The sequence below is a fragment of the Emys orbicularis genome, chromosome 10, assembly GCF_028017835.1.
Source record: "Emys orbicularis isolate rEmyOrb1 chromosome 10, rEmyOrb1.hap1, whole genome shotgun sequence".
In the NCBI taxonomy this organism is placed as follows: domain Eukaryota; kingdom Metazoa; phylum Chordata; order Testudines; family Emydidae; genus Emys; species Emys orbicularis.
In genome coordinates, this window is record NC_088692.1 from 17978899 (window position 1) to 17996422 (window position 17524).

The 17524-nt window shown below is 43.1% G+C and overlaps 1 protein-coding gene across 2 annotated transcripts in view; it reads left to right on the forward strand.

Annotated features, from left to right (window-relative positions):
- The window catches only part of SYT17 (synaptotagmin 17), a 75812-nt gene extending 59339 nt beyond the window's left edge, over positions 1–16473 (forward strand). For both annotated transcript variants that reach the window (XM_065412742.1, XM_065412741.1), the window contains one exon: positions 16277–16473. In XM_065412742.1, coding sequence (XP_065268814.1) covers positions 16277–16473 — 197 coding nt within the window. The remainder of the gene's footprint in view (positions 1–16276) is intronic.
- Positions 16474–17524: the final 1051 nt, after the last annotated feature.

Genomic DNA, 17524 nt, shown 5'->3' on the forward strand with positions numbered 1-17524 from the left:
ACTCTTCTGCACAGCATCCTTTGCTTTTGATGGTGCATCCTTTTGATTTTTATTTCACATTATATAAGCCTCTTTGTTCTCTACACCTGTATTTGGAACAAATATCCCGTTTCTAATCTGTAGTGCACGGATAGTTTTAACAGATCATCTCACAGAGCATGATGTTTGCACAACCCCAATAGTTGAAAGGTTTTTCTGGTCATTAAGTAAATTCCTGTGAATTCCAATATTATTTGCCTGCTTGATTAGAAAACAAACAATAGGGCCCAGAGAAAAAAATGCCCCTTCTTGGATAATTGATTTGCTGCTGTGAATGCCATGAAGTGCTACTTAACAGGAAAGTGTCAAGTAGCATTTCATAGAGTTCCCCCCCCCCCTCTCTATTGTTTGTAATACACACAGGAATGACTGCAAATAAAGCATCTTTCACTGTTAATTTTGTCCTCATCCATTTGCTTAACACTGATGGCATGCAATGTTTCTAAAGAGTTGAAGGTTAGCATGGATTTATTCTGTCTTTATTCTGTCAAGGGTTACAAATAGTAACATCACCACAGACAACAGTTCTTTAAGTTTGGCCTCCTAGGTAGCTAGGTGGGGTGGGGAGGGTGGACTGCATATGCAGTAAGATCTTGACCCAGAAAAGCACTTAAGCAGATGGGTACCTTTAGACATATGAGTAATCCCTTTGAAGTATAGAAATATGCTTAAAGTCACTCACGTGCTTAAGTGCTTAGCTGGGCCCAGGTCCAATGGTGCAGGGAATAGATGGTAAGAAAAGGAAATGATTGGGCCTACTCTCATGTGAAATTGCATGTATTCCCTTTACCAACTTCTTTTTTAAATTGGAAAAATGATACATTGGTATAGCTAGTATTTTGTTCTGATTCATCCTGGGATCATATTTCCTGTGGTGTAATTTCTGGCTGTATTCAAGATCTTCTTGACAGGTATCTGTGCTTACACATTTCTTGCTATTTAGGGGTCCCAGCACTGTGCTATAGGGTGCCTTGTCCTCCCTCCCAAGAATACATAATAGCAACAGTAATATGTGTAGGAGAACCTTTTAGGGTTTGTGTAGCATTATCAGCATTACCATGAGTAGATGACATTCAATGTGAACTGGAGGTGGAAATGCCAGAATATAATCACTGCACTGGTAGAGGCTGCCTCTTCGAGGTAGAATATTATTGTCCCATTTGACCCAAATTGCTAGGCAAAAATTCAGGGTCTAGTAAGTTGTTCCAGTTAGGAAGAGAAATTTGTGACTGATATTTCTTTGGTGCGATTTTATTTGTTTGCAAAGAATGTACAAAACCCTGTGTCTCTGAATGCACAAGGAATCAAATAGCAGGAAACAGTGTTTTTTGCTGACAGCACCAAGAGCACTCTTTTCAGCCTGCACCACTGTTTCAAAAACCTCTCCCCATATTTCTTCCAGAGTCAGCCATGTGCTTTCAGCTGTTCCTTCAGGCGCACGCTTTCTCTCTCTCCTTCCCCCAGATTTTTTGTCTGTTTTGTCTACGCATCCCTCACTCCCTCACCCAAAACAATATTCAGCAAAACTCCTGGGTGGGTTCACATACTCTTTGTCTTAGGTGAGGGCTCTCATAGGTTCCAAGGCCAGAAAGGACCATTCTGATAATCTAGTCTTATCTCCTATATGGCACAGGACAGAAAACTTTCCCAAAATAATTCCTAGAGCTGATCTTTTAGAAAAACATCCAAGCTTGATTTTAAAATTGCCACTGATGGAGACTCCATCACAACCCTTGGTAAATTATTCCAATGGTTAATTAGCCTCACTGTTAAAAATTCACGCCTTATTTCCAGTCTGAATTTGCCTAGCTTCAACTTCCAGCCATTGGATTGTGTTACACCTTTCTCTGCTAGATTGAAGAGCCCATTATCAAATATTTGTTGCCCTTATAGGTACTTAAAGACTGTAATCAAGTCACCCTTTAACCTTCTCTTTGTTAAGCTAAATAGATTGAGTTCCTTGAGTCTATTGTTATAAAACATGTTTTCAATCCTTTAATCATTCTTGTGGCTCTTCTCTGAACCCTCTCCAATTTTTCAACATCCTTGAATTGTTGACACTAGAACAGGATGCAGTATTCCACCAGTGCCAAATACAGAGGTAAAATAACCTCTCTATTCCCCTGTTTATGCATCCAAGGATCACATTAGCCCATTTGACCACAGTATCACGGTGGGAGCTCATGTTTGGCTAATTATTCACCCTCCACCCCCCAAAATCTTTTTCAGAGTCACTGCTTCCCAGGGATAGAGTCTCCCATCCTGTAAATATATCCTATGTTCTTTGTTCCTAGATTTCTCCACCTCCAGGAACCGCACCTCTCTGAGCCTTCAGCATAGGTGACGACTTACCCTCTGTCCGGTGGGTTCTCGACCCCTGTCTGCCCCTGGCCCCGCCCCTGCCCCACCTCTTCCTGTCCTTGCCCCGCCCTCGCCCTGCCCCCATTCCACTCCCTTCCCCCAAGTCCCTGCCCCTGCCCCGCCTCTTCTCCGCCTCCTCCGCTGAGCACGCTGCATCCCTGCTCCTCCCCCCCCCCCCGGAAAGTCCTAAGTGCCACCAAACAGCTGTTAGGGGCGGGGGTGGGGGCGGGAAGCACTGGGAGGGAGGGAGAGGAGCAGGGACGCGGTGCACTTGGGGGGGAGAAGGAGGGGGAAGCTTGGCTGCCGGTGGGTGCAGAGCACCTGCTAATTTTTCCCCACGGAGTCGGCGCCTATGGCCTTCAGTACACCTGTCTCTCGCCGTGGGCCCCCTCAGGGAGTCCACTCACTCTGGACCCCCGGGGCCTCCACCCCCAGAGGGAATAATGCATCGCTGGTCTCTAGACTGGAGTGACTCTCAGCCAGTGTAAAACAGAAAGATTTCTTGAGCATCTGAACCCAGCACAGGAAACTTTTGGGGCCCTCAGGCCTAGCATCCCTCAGCACAGTACATCTAGGTCTCTCCTGCATCCAGGTGGGCTACAGCTGCTCTCACTAGTCCCGCAGCCCCCTCCTTCCAGCCGAGGCATCCTATATCACCGACCCCAACAGCTCCTCCCCTGTCCGTTGTCTTCCGTCCCACGTCACGTCACTGGGGCCCTCTCTCCTCCGTCTTTTGTTCCCTCTTTGGCTGGAACTGGTTGGTCAGGTCATCGGGGTCCTCTCTCCTCAGACCAGTGTCCTCCCACTGGTCAGAACTGGCTGCCTTCCAAGCTGGGCCGGGCCTCTTGTTGTTCGGGGACCCAGCTGCTAGGCGAGGGTCACACCTGGTCATCTGCAGCAACAAACCCTCTCCCACCACCTTGTTAAACACGCAGCACACAGGGAAACTGAGGCGTGCACACCCTATTTATGTAAAACACTACAAAATTCCCCAATTTTGTCACACTCTGTATTAGTGAGCTGTCCTCTTCATTATTTACCACTCCTTCAATTTTTGTGTCATCTGCAAACTTCATCAGTGATGATTTTATATTTCTCCCAGGTCATTGATAAAAATGTTAAATAGCACAGGGCCAAGAACTGATCCCTGTGGAACCCCACTAGAAGCACACCCACTCGATGATGATTCCCCATTTACAATTATATTTTGAGACATATCTGTTAGCCAGCTTTAGTCCATTTAATCTGTGCCATGTTAATCTTATATTGTTCTAGTTTTTTTAATCAAAATATCCTGTGGCGACAAGTCAAATACCTTACAGAAGTATAAACATATTACATCAACACTATTGCCTTTATCAATCAAATTTGTAATCTCATCAAAAAAAATATGCTGTCAAATTAACTTGATATTTTCCATAACCTCATGTTCATTAGCTTTAATTATATTACCCTTTCTACTTCTTTATTAATTGAGTCTTGTGTCAACCTTATGCTTAGTTATGTTAATTGACTGGGGAATTCACACCTATCAGTCTCAGTTGGGTTTTAACTTAACCCATACCAAGGTTTCACCGAGCTCATAACAATATCATGGTAGTCTATGTTGCCCACAAAATCCGGTGCAGTACTTTTATAGGCTCAGTAAGGGAATTCCCAGGGCCAGGCCTGAATTTCACATTCCAAATATGCAGTGTTGTTGTAGTGATGTTGGTCCCAGGATATGAGAGAGACAAGGCTGGTGAGGTAATATCTTTTACTGGACCAACTTCATACACCAGCAGCCAAACCTTTTTTTTTTTTTTTTTTTTTTTTTTTTGAAGCCCATGTGCAATCTCATATTTTGGGTTTTCTTTTGTCCGGATGCTGTGCAGGCCAATATATGGGGCTGTCTTTGCAGCAGGACCAGGAGCGGGAAATAATTTTGCCAAGGCAGAGTTTCCTTAAGTTGGTTAGTATTGTTATCCTGTGGGAGGCAGCAGCTGGATGATAGAGACATATTGCTTAGAAGCATTGCACTCTCTGCCCCATCAATCCCAGCAACCCAACATTAGCACAAGGGTTAAATAACTAGCTATAGTGATTAAAATTCCATCTGCAGTTTAACATTAGCAGATGTTGCAGAGAGTAGCTTAATGAAGGAAAATTCTGGGAAATGAATTTTACATTCAGTTCACAGACTCACTTAGACCAAATTCATAAATGTCAAACCACTGCCTCTTGTCTCTGATTTTCTTTTTTCTCTGATAAATGATATAGGCTGAATTCTAGTTACACTGAAGTTGTTGACTTCAATAGAGTTGCCTCAGTGTAGCTGAAGGCAGAATTTGCTCCATATCCGTGAACCAGTTGTTGGCACCGTAAGGTGGGAAACTGAGTCATGAGTCCACCCTATTCAGGCTTAAATTTTCATCTTTATTTATAAAATGCAGACAGAGTCCTTGTCAGTTGTAGTGTCTGAACATATATTTATGCCAGATGATAAACAGTTAAGATGGAATAGGTAGGGGCCCATGTCACTGAATTCTGGGATACTGGGAAGTTCTTCTTTACTTCACGATGGTCATTGATGCATCCAATCCCAGTCTGGTCCTTCTGTCTCATTCCTTCAGTTTCTAGTCTGCTATTTCTCCAGTTAGGGCCCCTCCTTTGCTTGGATTTGCATATGTTTCCACATTTACATATTCATTAGTTTTTCTCCAATTAGCATTAAGCATTTGTCTTATGTAACCATACTGTACATATGAGCAAGCATCAATTTACACAGCTTTTGCTGTTTATACCATTTTCATTGCATTATGTATTCATGTCATCTTGCCCTTATTTTTCCCAGGAAAAGGACTTTGAGCATTACAGGTTTGTATATTTATCAGGCTAATTAACTTTGCTTTTGACCCAAAACACAACATATGCCATGAACAAACCATTATTAGATTTTAAGAAAATCTATGTAAGAGGGAAAAAATGGCAAAATAACACTCAAGCCAGACAAAGTAAGGCTGAGGCATTGGCTGAGACAAGTGTTACCTCATCTAAACTCATTTACTGTCCATAATTATAAGTTATTGAAGTATAACTAATTACGAGCTTAATTTTACCATTTAGCAGTTCTTAATCTTTATATTTCAGTATCATAATTTAATATATGTATATCAACATAACCCTTAATTTATTTGGGTGGGGGAGGAGTTAGAGAGCATTGTGGCTTTAAAATGTCACTATTTCTTTGTCATCTTCACATGCGGGTTTTCAAGGGACTTTCCACGCCAAGTCCAACATCATGTTCATAAACCATTTAAAAAACAAAACAACTTTGTCTGTAATCTTGCTTATTGCACTATGAGAGGTGCTCTTTATTTTAGGACCTTCATCATTGTTTGCCAGTAGCATAACATTAGTATCCCGTCGTGGCTGTATATTCTTAACTTTATGCTCTTTACACTAACTAGCTTTTTAATATTGATGTCAGCAGTTCAGAAGTACAGTTCATCCCTATTTAGCCTAAGGTTTCAGGTGCTCAGGAGCGTAAAGGAGAAAATGTTAGCAGGCTTTAAAGAAGCTGTGCTAACTGGAGCACTGCCCATTTCAGAGCGGGAGCGTGGTCTGGTAGGATACTCAGCTGGGAGTCAGGAGACTCAACTGGGGTTCTAGTCTTGGCACTGACCTGCTTCTGGGGAACCCACCCTTTGTCTGCTTATCTGTCAGAAACCGAGATGTGGAGGGTCATGCCTGCCAGTGGTGGATGAAATTGGGATAGCTCAGTGGTTTGAGCATTGGCCTGCTAAACCCAGGGTTGTGAGTTCAATCCTTGAGGGGGCCACTTAGGGATCTGGGGCAAAATCAGTACTTGGTCCTGCTAGTGAAGGCAGGGGGCTGGACTCGATGACCTTTCAAGGTCCCTTCCAGTTCTAGGAGATGGGATATCTCCATTAATTTATTTTTTATTGGGAATCCGAGCTAGAGGTTAGAGCTGGAATAAGGAATCAAGAACAGGTGGGAACAAAGCAAGCATAGGGCTGGGAGCTGGACTGGAGCACGGACAGGACAGGACAGGGCTGGAGCAGCCTAAGGACTGTGGAGTCTGCCACCACTATCAGGCAAGGGAGAGTTCAAAACCATGAAGTTACATTGGGCAGACTGAGCTGCTGTTTCTCCTGTGAAGCTTAAATACCTGCCCTGTGAGTCAGGTCCTGACTTGTGGACTGGCTGGAGCCTGGCACAGGAATGACTTCAGCCACATACGGGATCAGACTCTAGTTTGGGGATGACTCATCACCTCACATCTTTTGGTAGGCTCTTTGGGGTAGGAATGTCGCTTATTATGTGTTTGTACAACACCTAACATGTGGGGCCCTGAACTCAGTTGGGTCCTTTAGGTGCTACTGTAATACCAATAATATAAATATAATAAACTCTTATATAGCTTTGAAGCAAATGATTTGCATAACCAGCAGGTGGTCTCACCCAGAACAGCCTCAGGGAACTAAAAGATGAAACTGGAGTTTTGCTAAATAAAGTTTGGGGAAAAATTAGGTTTATATTGTACTGATAAAAATAGAAAAACGTCAGGGTTTTCTTACTCTGTTTTGGTTTCCTTTTGCCGTGTAGTTTGTTTGGCTATGTTTGGGTAGGTAGGAAATGGCCACAGGGCAGTGTTGGACTGGCTCCATTGTCATACTGGGTGTATTGTCAGAGTTGTGGTGCAATTTGTTGTGGCAGATGTATACATGTGATGTGCACAAAGCAGCGCTTAATTATTTAAAGGCTTTTAAAATATGCAATGTGAAAGCAAATACATTAAACAAAACTTTGGTAAAATTTGATAGGAAATGAATTATGTACGGTAGAGATAAATTAATGGGGAATTCAGAGTAACTGAGGGAAAATGTTCCATTTGAAGCCAGGAGGGACTCCTGAAGCTACTGAAATTATAACATGGATGATAAACTCATAAGGATTCATTCATTTCATTATTTTCTCTCTTATTGTTTTCCTTTGGAGTTAAACAGTTTAGTATAGCATCTCTTTATGTAATTGATTTAGGGATTGATCCTGAGAGAAGTTGACTAGAACCTACAAGTCTCATTGACTTCAGTAAGAGTTGTGGGTTCTCAGCACCTTTTGAGATCAGGCGCTTAATAAATAATTTCCATTTATTAATTTTAAATTATTTTGTTACTTGGGTATTGAACCTGTTCGCCTGCAGGGGGCAGCAGAGTTCCTGCTTGTTTATACCTAAAGCTTGATACAGTCATTGCTAAATAACTCAGTATGACATATTTTTCAGGATATCTATATGTTTACAGCCCCAGCTCAACAAGGTACTTAAGCCTCTGCCTGACTGTAAGCATGTAAATAGCCCCACTGACTTTAATGGCCCCATTGACTTCAGTGGAACTGCTCATTTGCTTAAAGTTATGCACATACTTAAGTACCTTGCTGAATGAGGACCTCTGTGCAGATTATTTCATAACTATAATGATCATTCAAAGGCGGAATCTATATTTTAATACCAACGTATTAAAATCTGTGCTTGCTGATGCTTTCCAATCCAACTTTTCAATAAGACTTGCTTAAATTGAAAGTCTTGTTTGATAAGCAAAATGATATCACATGCAAGTCAGTGGAAGTTCTGTGCAAGAATGGCAGGACCATGCCCTTAGACCTGTACTGGATAGGCAAAATATTCAGGATGCAAAAGCCAGCTTAATGTTACATAGTGGCAAAGATGCTGAGCCCAGTGGATTTGATTTTTATGTTAATGCAAACTGAAGAGGTCTCTAATGAGTTATGTACCGTTTCCATTGGTTTTCTAGGGAGCCTGGAGTGCATAAGCAGTTAATTTGCTAATCCTATCTGCTTTCTACCCCATCAGTTGATTCATTTTCCACTATGCACACTCCATGGGGTGTATTTTCAAAATGAGAGTGAGCCAAAAAAGAGCCGTCTCTCCTCTAGAAGAGCAAAGTACTGTAGTGTTTTAAACAACCATTTATTTTAATAGTATTGGAGCTAAAGGCACTATATGCAGCTAGCTGGGGGACTGTTATTATAAATATGTCATTTGGGTTTTCTCCTTAGAGTTGTTTTACTGCTTCCCTTTTATTGCACTTCTCAATTAGGCCTTGCCTACATTGTTGGGTTCTTTTTGTACCATTGTAGTTTGAAACCTGAGTAAATTGCCTTGCAAGTCATCTTTTACACCGGCACAGCCTATGCACAAGTTTGAGTTACATCTGTGTAGGTAGAGGAGGCTGGAATGAGTCACTTTGCCCACAAGCTAACTGGCCTTGTAAGAAACAAACCTCCTTAAACCATTAACAATATTTACCAAATGAAAAGCAATTGCAAGTGATCAGGAGACACGATTGTCTGCATGTGTTTTTTTTTAGAAGACCAGTGAGATCATGGAGAAGTCTTTGAAGAGGACAGTGGGCACACAAAACCAGATCTGAGAAAGTTCTGCACCCACCAGCTCCCATTGTGACAGTAGGTGCAGATTTTCAGAAGAGCTCAGCCACACACACACGCGCGCGCCATGTGTGTGTGTGTGTCATGCTGAGCTCTCTTGAGAATGTGGCCTACAGGGTCTGAGAATGCCACAGGAGCGAGTTTACTTCACTGGGGGGCATGGGTGCATAGGTCCCATTAAATGCTCTGTGCCAAATGGAGTTGTGACCTTAGTGAAATGTTCCTATTCACTAAGGCAAACACACTGCCCTGTCCCCTGTATGCACTGAGGCCTTCTTAGCAGTGAAGCTGTATGGTTCCAATGCACAGGGGACAAGAGATGTCACATAGAGGGTGCTTAACCTTGCTGCTCCCCAGCACACAGCTTTGTAGGGACCCCTGTGTCGCAGCATGCAGAGAGAGGACTGGTGGGGGCAATGCGTGGGCTGGCTAGGAGAGGAACATGGCTGGGAATGTGCTGCTGCTTGAATCTCCCAATGGCCAGTATCATGGGGCTCTGCATTAGGAACATGCACAGCACTGAAGTAGCCTATTCGAGCCATTCAGCAGTTACTCTGCAGGCTTGGAAGGAAGTGTCTCTCCACACATCTGCCCAGTGCCTGGCCTGGCTACTCAGGCCGAGGTGGGCCTAAGGCAGGGATTCTCAAATTGGGGGTCGGGACCCCTCAGGGGGTCACGAGTTTATTACATGGGGGGTCGCGAGCTGTCAACTTCCACCCCAACTCCGCTTTGCCTCCAGCATTTATAATGGTGTTAAATATATTCAAAAGTGTTTTTAATTTATAAGTAAATTTATAATTTACTCAGAGGCTTGCTACATGAAAGGGATCACCAGTACAAAAGTTTGAGAACCACTGGCCTAAGGAAATGATCCAGCAACCCCTTACTCATGCAATGTCATCAGGAGTACTGACAGGAGGGCTCGTCGGAGGAAGGAGTTACGTGGCTGGATCCGTTGGTCCCCATACTTCACAATGAATTTGGAGACAACCTCATCACAGTGCACAAAGTCCAACCAGTACTTTAGCTAGGAAAAAAGCATTTAGGAAGAACACAAGTAAATAGATAATATACAATTATGTTATTTGCACCATATTCTTCATCCTTAAAAATGCAGCTCTTTTAGTGCACATAAACGAACCCAATTTTCATGTATATTTCAACATTTCCATTAAAAGGGTAAGGGGAACCTTTTTATTCCAGAGTGGATCTCTTCAATGACCGGCTGCGGTATGTGCAGATACAGAAGGAATTAGTTTGATTAGCACAGTATGTCCAGTCACCTGATCTCTTCTTTTTTAATTGCTTTTTGCTCTATCTTGGCCTCGAAATGGATGCTGTTGTCACAGCAATGACTACTATCATGCAGAAATACCTCATGAGATCCGGTTGTGCAATTTCTGTTAGGAAGAGAGATTACTAAAATGGAAAATAAGTGTCCACCTGGTCATAACCAGAACTTGGCTGAGTTTGGGGGAATCCAGATGATGAGAAAAGTACTTTATTTTATGCTTTAAAAAGCCCTGCCGGGTTATCAGGTTTGCAGACCTAGTACCAGTTTAATTGAAGTCTTTAAATCAAGTGTTGAGGACAGAGGTTAATGGCCTGTGACAGGAGTGGGTGGGTGAGGTTCTGTAGCCTACTGTGTGCAGGAGATCAGACTAGATGATCATGATGGTCCCTTCTGGCCTTAAAAGTCTATGACTTAACCCATCTTCTAGGCCTGCAGTGACCTCACTGAAGCAAGCCTTGTGTTATTTAACAAATGAATGTGCACTACTTGGACACCTCCTTTGGGTGGAGTCCTGCCTTCTTTTAGAGCTGCCTCATCTGAAGCAATCCCAATTACGAGTGCTTATGTGCTTCACTCTGGTGCACAAGGGAGGTGGAAAGAGGGCATCTGGAGCCTCTTCCCCAGGCCTGAAGGCAGGAAGGCTGGATATATGCATAGTACACAGGGCATTTGGCTCACTCAGAACTTCCCAAAGATGTGTGGTCTGTGTGTCTGGGGCATTTCTATCTCCTCAGCTAGCGCGGATGTGGCCATTAGAAGCAATTGCTAGTTGTCTGATAGTGGATGCACCCATTACTGCTGGTCAGCTTCTCTCATCTCTCCCTGTGGAATCTTGCCTGGCCAGAATAATTCCTGTTGCAGAGGTGGCAACTCTGTTCCCCTCACTGTGCCAGCTAGGGTTGCTTGTGGCTTGTGTCGTATCTTGGCAAAACTATAATTCTCTTAATGTGAATAAATAGATCGGAGACCTGCAAGTGTGTATAATGGGACAAACGTAGCAATGACCATGTCTGAAGCAGCTGAGAGTCTTCACCAGGACTCTGAGTATACATACACCTTGGGAAAGGAGAGCATGTGCTGTTTGCCCTTTAAACCAACCCTCTGTGTGTGCAATTACTAAGAGAGCATAAATAGTGTAGAGAAGAGAGAATGGCTAGCACACCCTTATCAATGTACCAGGCAGTGCTTAATTGGCACGCTGATAAAGGAAGTTCTACTTCTAAAGCAGGTAATGAACAACAGTTTCTTCCTCTGTAGTTGAGAGATGAAGCACATTATAAAATACACCCAGTGAGGGAAACCTATCACACATCTAACTGGTACAATCTGCTGGACGACTGGTGCAGTCTACAAAGATCCCATTTTTATTTTGAGCTTCTCTTACCCCTGTGTATGGAGTCTTCAAATTTCCCTTCCCAAGCTGTTCTTGTAAGAAACAAAATTAGCAGGAAAAGAAATTCAGGGCTTGGATCTGATTAAAAAGAGGCTTAATTTCACAGCTGTATCTTTAGAGCTTTCTGATTGGTGGTGCCTGTTAAGCAGTTCTGTTCCTCTGAGCCATTACAGATGGTTTACCAAGCAAATGCGGACAGTTTTAACAGTAGAATAAAACAATTAGCTCCCAATGATGAACTGCCTAGAATTTTAAAATGAGCTCATGGACTGATAAATGGAGCTGAATTTTTGGCAGACAAAGATGTTTTATCTTAGCAAGCAGCAGCCTTTATTATCTCAAGATGTGAATTCATTGAGACTGTTTGTAGACATTATAGTAGAGGACAGGGCTATCTGTTGCAGTCCTAAAATGCCACCTGATTGAAGTAAGTCTAACATCCATTCTGGAGGTGAACACCAGGAAATTTCTTTTCCCTTTTTTCAGAAATCGTGAAACTGCACCAGTGCTACCAATGATAGCAGTACTAATAATGATAGTAGTAAGCTGTAGTATAATTAGCATACTAACGATTCAATATGCTAATTATCTGACACTACCAGATAAGCACTGGAACTCTCCTTTGGGTAGTTAGGCTGGGAGATGAGTGCTGTACCCTCAGGTAGTTCTCTTGGAATTAAAGAAAATGGTTTGAAATGTATGTACTTTAAAAGGCAAGTTTCAGAGTAGCAGCCGTGTTAGTCTGTATCCGCAAAAATAACAGGAGTACTTGTGGCACCTTAGAGACTAACAAATTTATTAGAGCATAAGCTTTCGTGGGCTACAACCCACTTCTTCGGATGCATCCGAAGAAGTGGGTTGTAGCCCACGAAAGCTTATGCTCTAATAAATTTGTTAGTCTCTAAGGTGCCACAAGTACTCCTGTTTTTTAAAAGGCAAGTGCACATAAAATCACTGCAATCCAATCTGCCTAGCATCACCAGAACAATAAGTGATCCCCACATTTGAACTCAGCTACTCAGTTTACAGTCCCAACATTAACTGATTGTTAAGGAACCTTTTATTGCCTGGAATACTTTGCATTTGCTAATCTGTGCTGTGATTAATTAGTGTAGAACATCCTATCCCTGATGGTTTAAATTACATGGTATTGTGTCTCAGGGTTCTGCTTCCTCTTTCGTTGTTGAAACAAAGAGAAAAAAATACCGTTATAGAAGTTGGGTGAGGGTGTTTTTTGGGGGGCTTTTTGTTGTTGTTTTTTGCATAATGTTTGTTTACTGTCAGATAATAAATCCCCCTTGGGATCTTTCAGGCATTTCTCATAGTCCTGCTGGGTATGTTTGAGATGCATTGCCTTCTATGAGAGCTCATTAATAACTCCGACAGGCTGTGTACTAGTTAAAGAGATGGATAGTCTGAAATTCTGCCTTGCATGCATGGCCATTCCACAGAAAACAGCGCTGATTCTCATCGCACCATCCTTTCCTTTGCAGTAGCTCCCTTAGAGCGAATCGAGTTACTCCAGATCTCCACTGGTGTAGCTGAGACCAGAATCTGACTTCCTGTCTTGGGGTATAAATCAAATTAAAATATTGATTGTAGTTTAAAGACACACATGGCATTCAGAGTTTTAAAGTGGAATTTTCAAACACTGCCCTCCATGTTTGGAGCTCATATTGTTTTTATAGCACAGGCTCAGCAAAATGACGTTAACTGTTTCTAAACTGGAACTGTCAAGAATTTGAGAGACAAAACTTTTATGCATTTTAATAGTGTCAACTAGAAATATTCCAGAATAGTTTGATAGAACATCAGGTACATCTGGATATACCGTAAGTGTCAGAGAAAATGGGAGCTGGCATTATACACAGACATTATTGTCTGTTTCCCCCTAGGGAACATCATGCATTCGGAGAGCTCCAGGTTTAGAGGGAATGGCTTGCTGGTTGGGGCAGAGCTCCACTGGGAATTGCTGTGGGAGTTCACGCTGATAGTTGCAGCTGTATCTCCTGCTCCATGGGTGTTAGGGTCTGGTATGTAAGCTGTGCCATGAGGGGAGAAGGCCCCAGGGAACAGTGCAGAGGGACAGGTCTACGCCCTGTCCTTGCAAAACCCTGTTCCCCAGGTGATGACGAGTCAGGAATTTTGTCTGAAGATTCCTGAGTAGGGTGACCAGATGACAAAACTGAAATATCGGGACGCAGGGGGTGGCGGAGGGGAAAAAAAAAAAAAAAAAAAAAGCCGCCGGAGCAACCCCCCCCCCCCCCCCGCACCAGCTCGCCTCGTCTCCACCTCCCCCCGTAGGGGAAGGTGCCCAGCTGGTGCAATCCCGCGGGCGGCCCCAGAGTGGGGGCAGCAGGCCCCAGCCCCCCAGTCCCGCTCGGGTCCCGCAGGAGCGGAGGGCAAAATTGCTTGTTTGTCCAGTGTCCCGACCGAACATCGGTCGCGATGCGGGACAAACAAGCAAATATCGGGACAATCCTGATAAAATCGGGACGTCTGGTCACCCTATTCCTGAGTAAACTTCCCCCTTCTGCAGATGGCACTTTGTATATGCAACCCTTTTCCTGGCACTACCTCAGTCCAATCCCCTGCTTCTGCTTGCTCCTGTTTTAACAAGCAAATAATGCCAATGGAGTAAACTAAGAATGTGTAACCCTAAATGGGATGTGACCAACCACACAGTGGCATGAACAGAGGGCTCAGTTCTGCACTGGCTGAAGTTAATGGCAGTATTGCTACTGACTTTGATGGGAGCCAGCTTGGGCCCTGAGTTAGCAGCCTGAGGCAGCATGATGTATTAGCCAAAAGGACAGAAAAGGGGAAGCCCAGGGCTTCAGGCACTGATTGTTTTACAAGCCAAAGGCCATTCCTGCTGCATGCTAAGAACAGTACATTATACATAGTTAATTAGCATATTTACTGAGTGGTGTTAGTATAATAGCAAATATAGAATCATAAAAAGACTCTTGTAGGGAATAGGGATAGAGCATCCAGTGCTTGGTAACTTGCCTCCATTAATCCCCTGGAAGAGTTACATTCTGCATCACTTTGTACTGGAAGTTTAGAAATCCATCCAGTTTTAAAGATTTTTTGTTGATCCTTCCGATTCTAGCTAGTGCCTGGGAACCCTCTGCCTTTGGCTGTGCCTTCACTATGGAGCTTACGGCAGCACAGCTGCGCCGCTATAAGGTCTCCTGTGTAGCCGCTCTGTGCCGGCAGGAGGGAGCATCTCCCACCAACATAGCGCTGTCCACACCGGCGCTTTTGTCGATGAAACTGATGTCGGTCAGGGGTGTGTACCTCTGACCGACAAAAGTGCTAGTGTAGACAAAGCCTTTGGCTTTCTCAAACCCTTTCACCCACCTTCCTGCTGCACTGATGGAGGACTTTGTCCTGCAAGCTGCTGGGTGCCCTCAATCCAATCTCACGGGAGTGCTCCCTGCTTTCCAGGGTTATGCCTTTATATTGCATAATTATGATTTCTGTTGCTGTGGGTGGCCATTTGTTCCACTAGGGGAGGTTAATAGAAGGAACAGGATATTAGGTTTATTCCTCCCTCTTTGTTGCTTAGCTGGACTTTTAACAAGTAGCTCTAGTGATAATTACTGAAAATTGGCCCTTTATAGACATCACCCTGGACAGCCTTGTCATGTCTGATTGTTTTCTGTAGATCAAGATCTCTGGTAATTTTAATTAGCACATTTGCAACTAGAAAATGAAAGGAGTATATATAGCATCCGTTCACTTAAAATCCGTCACTATATTTACCTGTTTCATCCTTAGAGTGTGTTTGGACCAAAATCTCAACCTCTTTTTACATAAAAAAATTCTACTATAATTGTGTATGAGCTAGTTGTTTTCCCTTTACTTTCTCTGTTTTCTAAATACCACTGTAACAAGCTCTAATTTGTTGGCACCAAGGTATCCATCTCAGATTAGAATCTTATTTTAATCTATAAAATAACATTTATTTTTTCTAAGCAGCTAACCAGGTCTGCATAACCTTTTTCATAGGCCAAAATGCTGAGGCATTTTGCTTACAATTTCTGCAAAGTCTTTTCTATACAATAACCAGAATTTTACATACCATATTCCATGCCCTGTCCATGTCCTCTATGTGGCATATGGTCTAATACAAAAATACATTTGATCACCGCAGACATCTACTGCAGGAAGATTCCTTCTTCCCTTCTGCCAAAGATGCTGCTAATCTTAGGACCTCCTCCAAAACTCATCAAAGTCTGGAGGAGTCTTTTTCTATTGATTTCAGTGGCCTCTGGGTTGTTCCCTTACTGCATTACTCTGATGTTATTCTCTAGTGATGAAATCCTGGCCCTATTGAAGTCAATGGCAAAACTTCCCAATCCGTGAGGCCAGGATCTCACTCTTGAGGACCGTTTGCTACTGAGCTCCTTTTTTGACTGCTCTAGATTCCCCCTTCCTTTGCTGCATTATTCTGCTCCTCGCTGTGCTGTGGGGATATGAGGATTTCTTGGTTTGTACATAAGTTCTGCAATTTACCTGGGTTCATTCCTGTACAATTCCAACTGCGAAACGGTTCTTTGGATCTTAAAATGGTCCCAGCTGCCTGGTGGGATTTCTGCACTCACCGAATGTGGTGTTAGTAACCGAGAGAAGGGCGGCTTTCTGTAGATGCGATGGGGATGTTTGTTGTAGGTGTTGATCTTGACCCGCTTTCGTTTCTGTTTCTTCAGTTTATGGCCACAACGTGAAAAGCAGCAATGACTTTGTTGGAAGGATTGTGATCGGTCAGTATTCGACAGGTTCACCAGAGTCAAACCATTGGCGTCGAATGCTCAATTCCCATCGAACAGCCGTGGAGCAATGGCACAGCCTGCGGTCCAGGGCTGAGTGTGATCGTGTCTCTCCAGCATCTCTTGAGGTGACGTGAGAATGATCCTTCATCACCAACACAAGCAAACAACTGAGGAAAAAAATCAAACCCACACACGCTCCCATGTGATTTCCATGGAATTGAAAGTAACTGTTACAGCTGCTGGTAACAAACTGGCTGCGTTAGCCTACGTGCCTCAGTGAACCTTCATAATGCAAACCATGTATCACTTGTTCATGTGCCCAGTGTTTTCGCAGGGTCACTACTAATGTGGCCTGTTGGACCTGTTACTACTTGCATCATCTGCTGCATCCACACCACTGTTTTTAATCCATGTACATTATAATGGAGACTATTCAAAAGGTCACTATTAACGCAGAAGCGTTCTTTACCTGCTCCAACGTATTGCAGAGCAGATTATAGGCTGATCTGCCATGGAGATTCTGAGTTAACTGGAAACTTTTTGAGTTGCCTCCGCTACCCTTACAGTACCGATCCATGATTCATTTTATTGGAGATGTAAGTATTCGTGTGTTCTCTTTGGTGAATGTGGTAAATAGGTTAGAGTATTTATTTTTTAAATGATAGAACATGTGGTAAAATCACTTCTAACTCCAGTTTTGTCTTTGTACTAGTTCAACAAAATTAAACTCCTGTTAGTATGTATGTGTGCCTTTGTGCGTCTGGGTGTGTGTATGTGTTTGTGTGTGTGCATGTGCAGTGTTACACACACAGACCCTCACATACAACCATGTATAACATGGAGCTAATGTTATGTCAGTAATGAGACCCTGCCACTCTAATATAGCAATCTCTGTATGTAAAGTAGATAGAGTATGATATAGCAAAATAAACCTTTTCGATAAAGTGTATTCTGGAAAAGCCATGGCAAGTTTTAAAGACCTTTCTTATGTTGTGCAAAAGATCCTGCTTTGGGAGCTTTTGCAGATAAGAACACCCAAAACAACACACGGTTTTAATTCCCTTCTTAGCAGGCTGCAGTGGGTCTTTCTGTGTTTTATGTACTAAACAAGGTAGTTTTTCAAATCACTGAGTGAGTTTTAGCTACAATCAAGCTGTCTGTTCTGTTGGATGCTTCTGTACATTT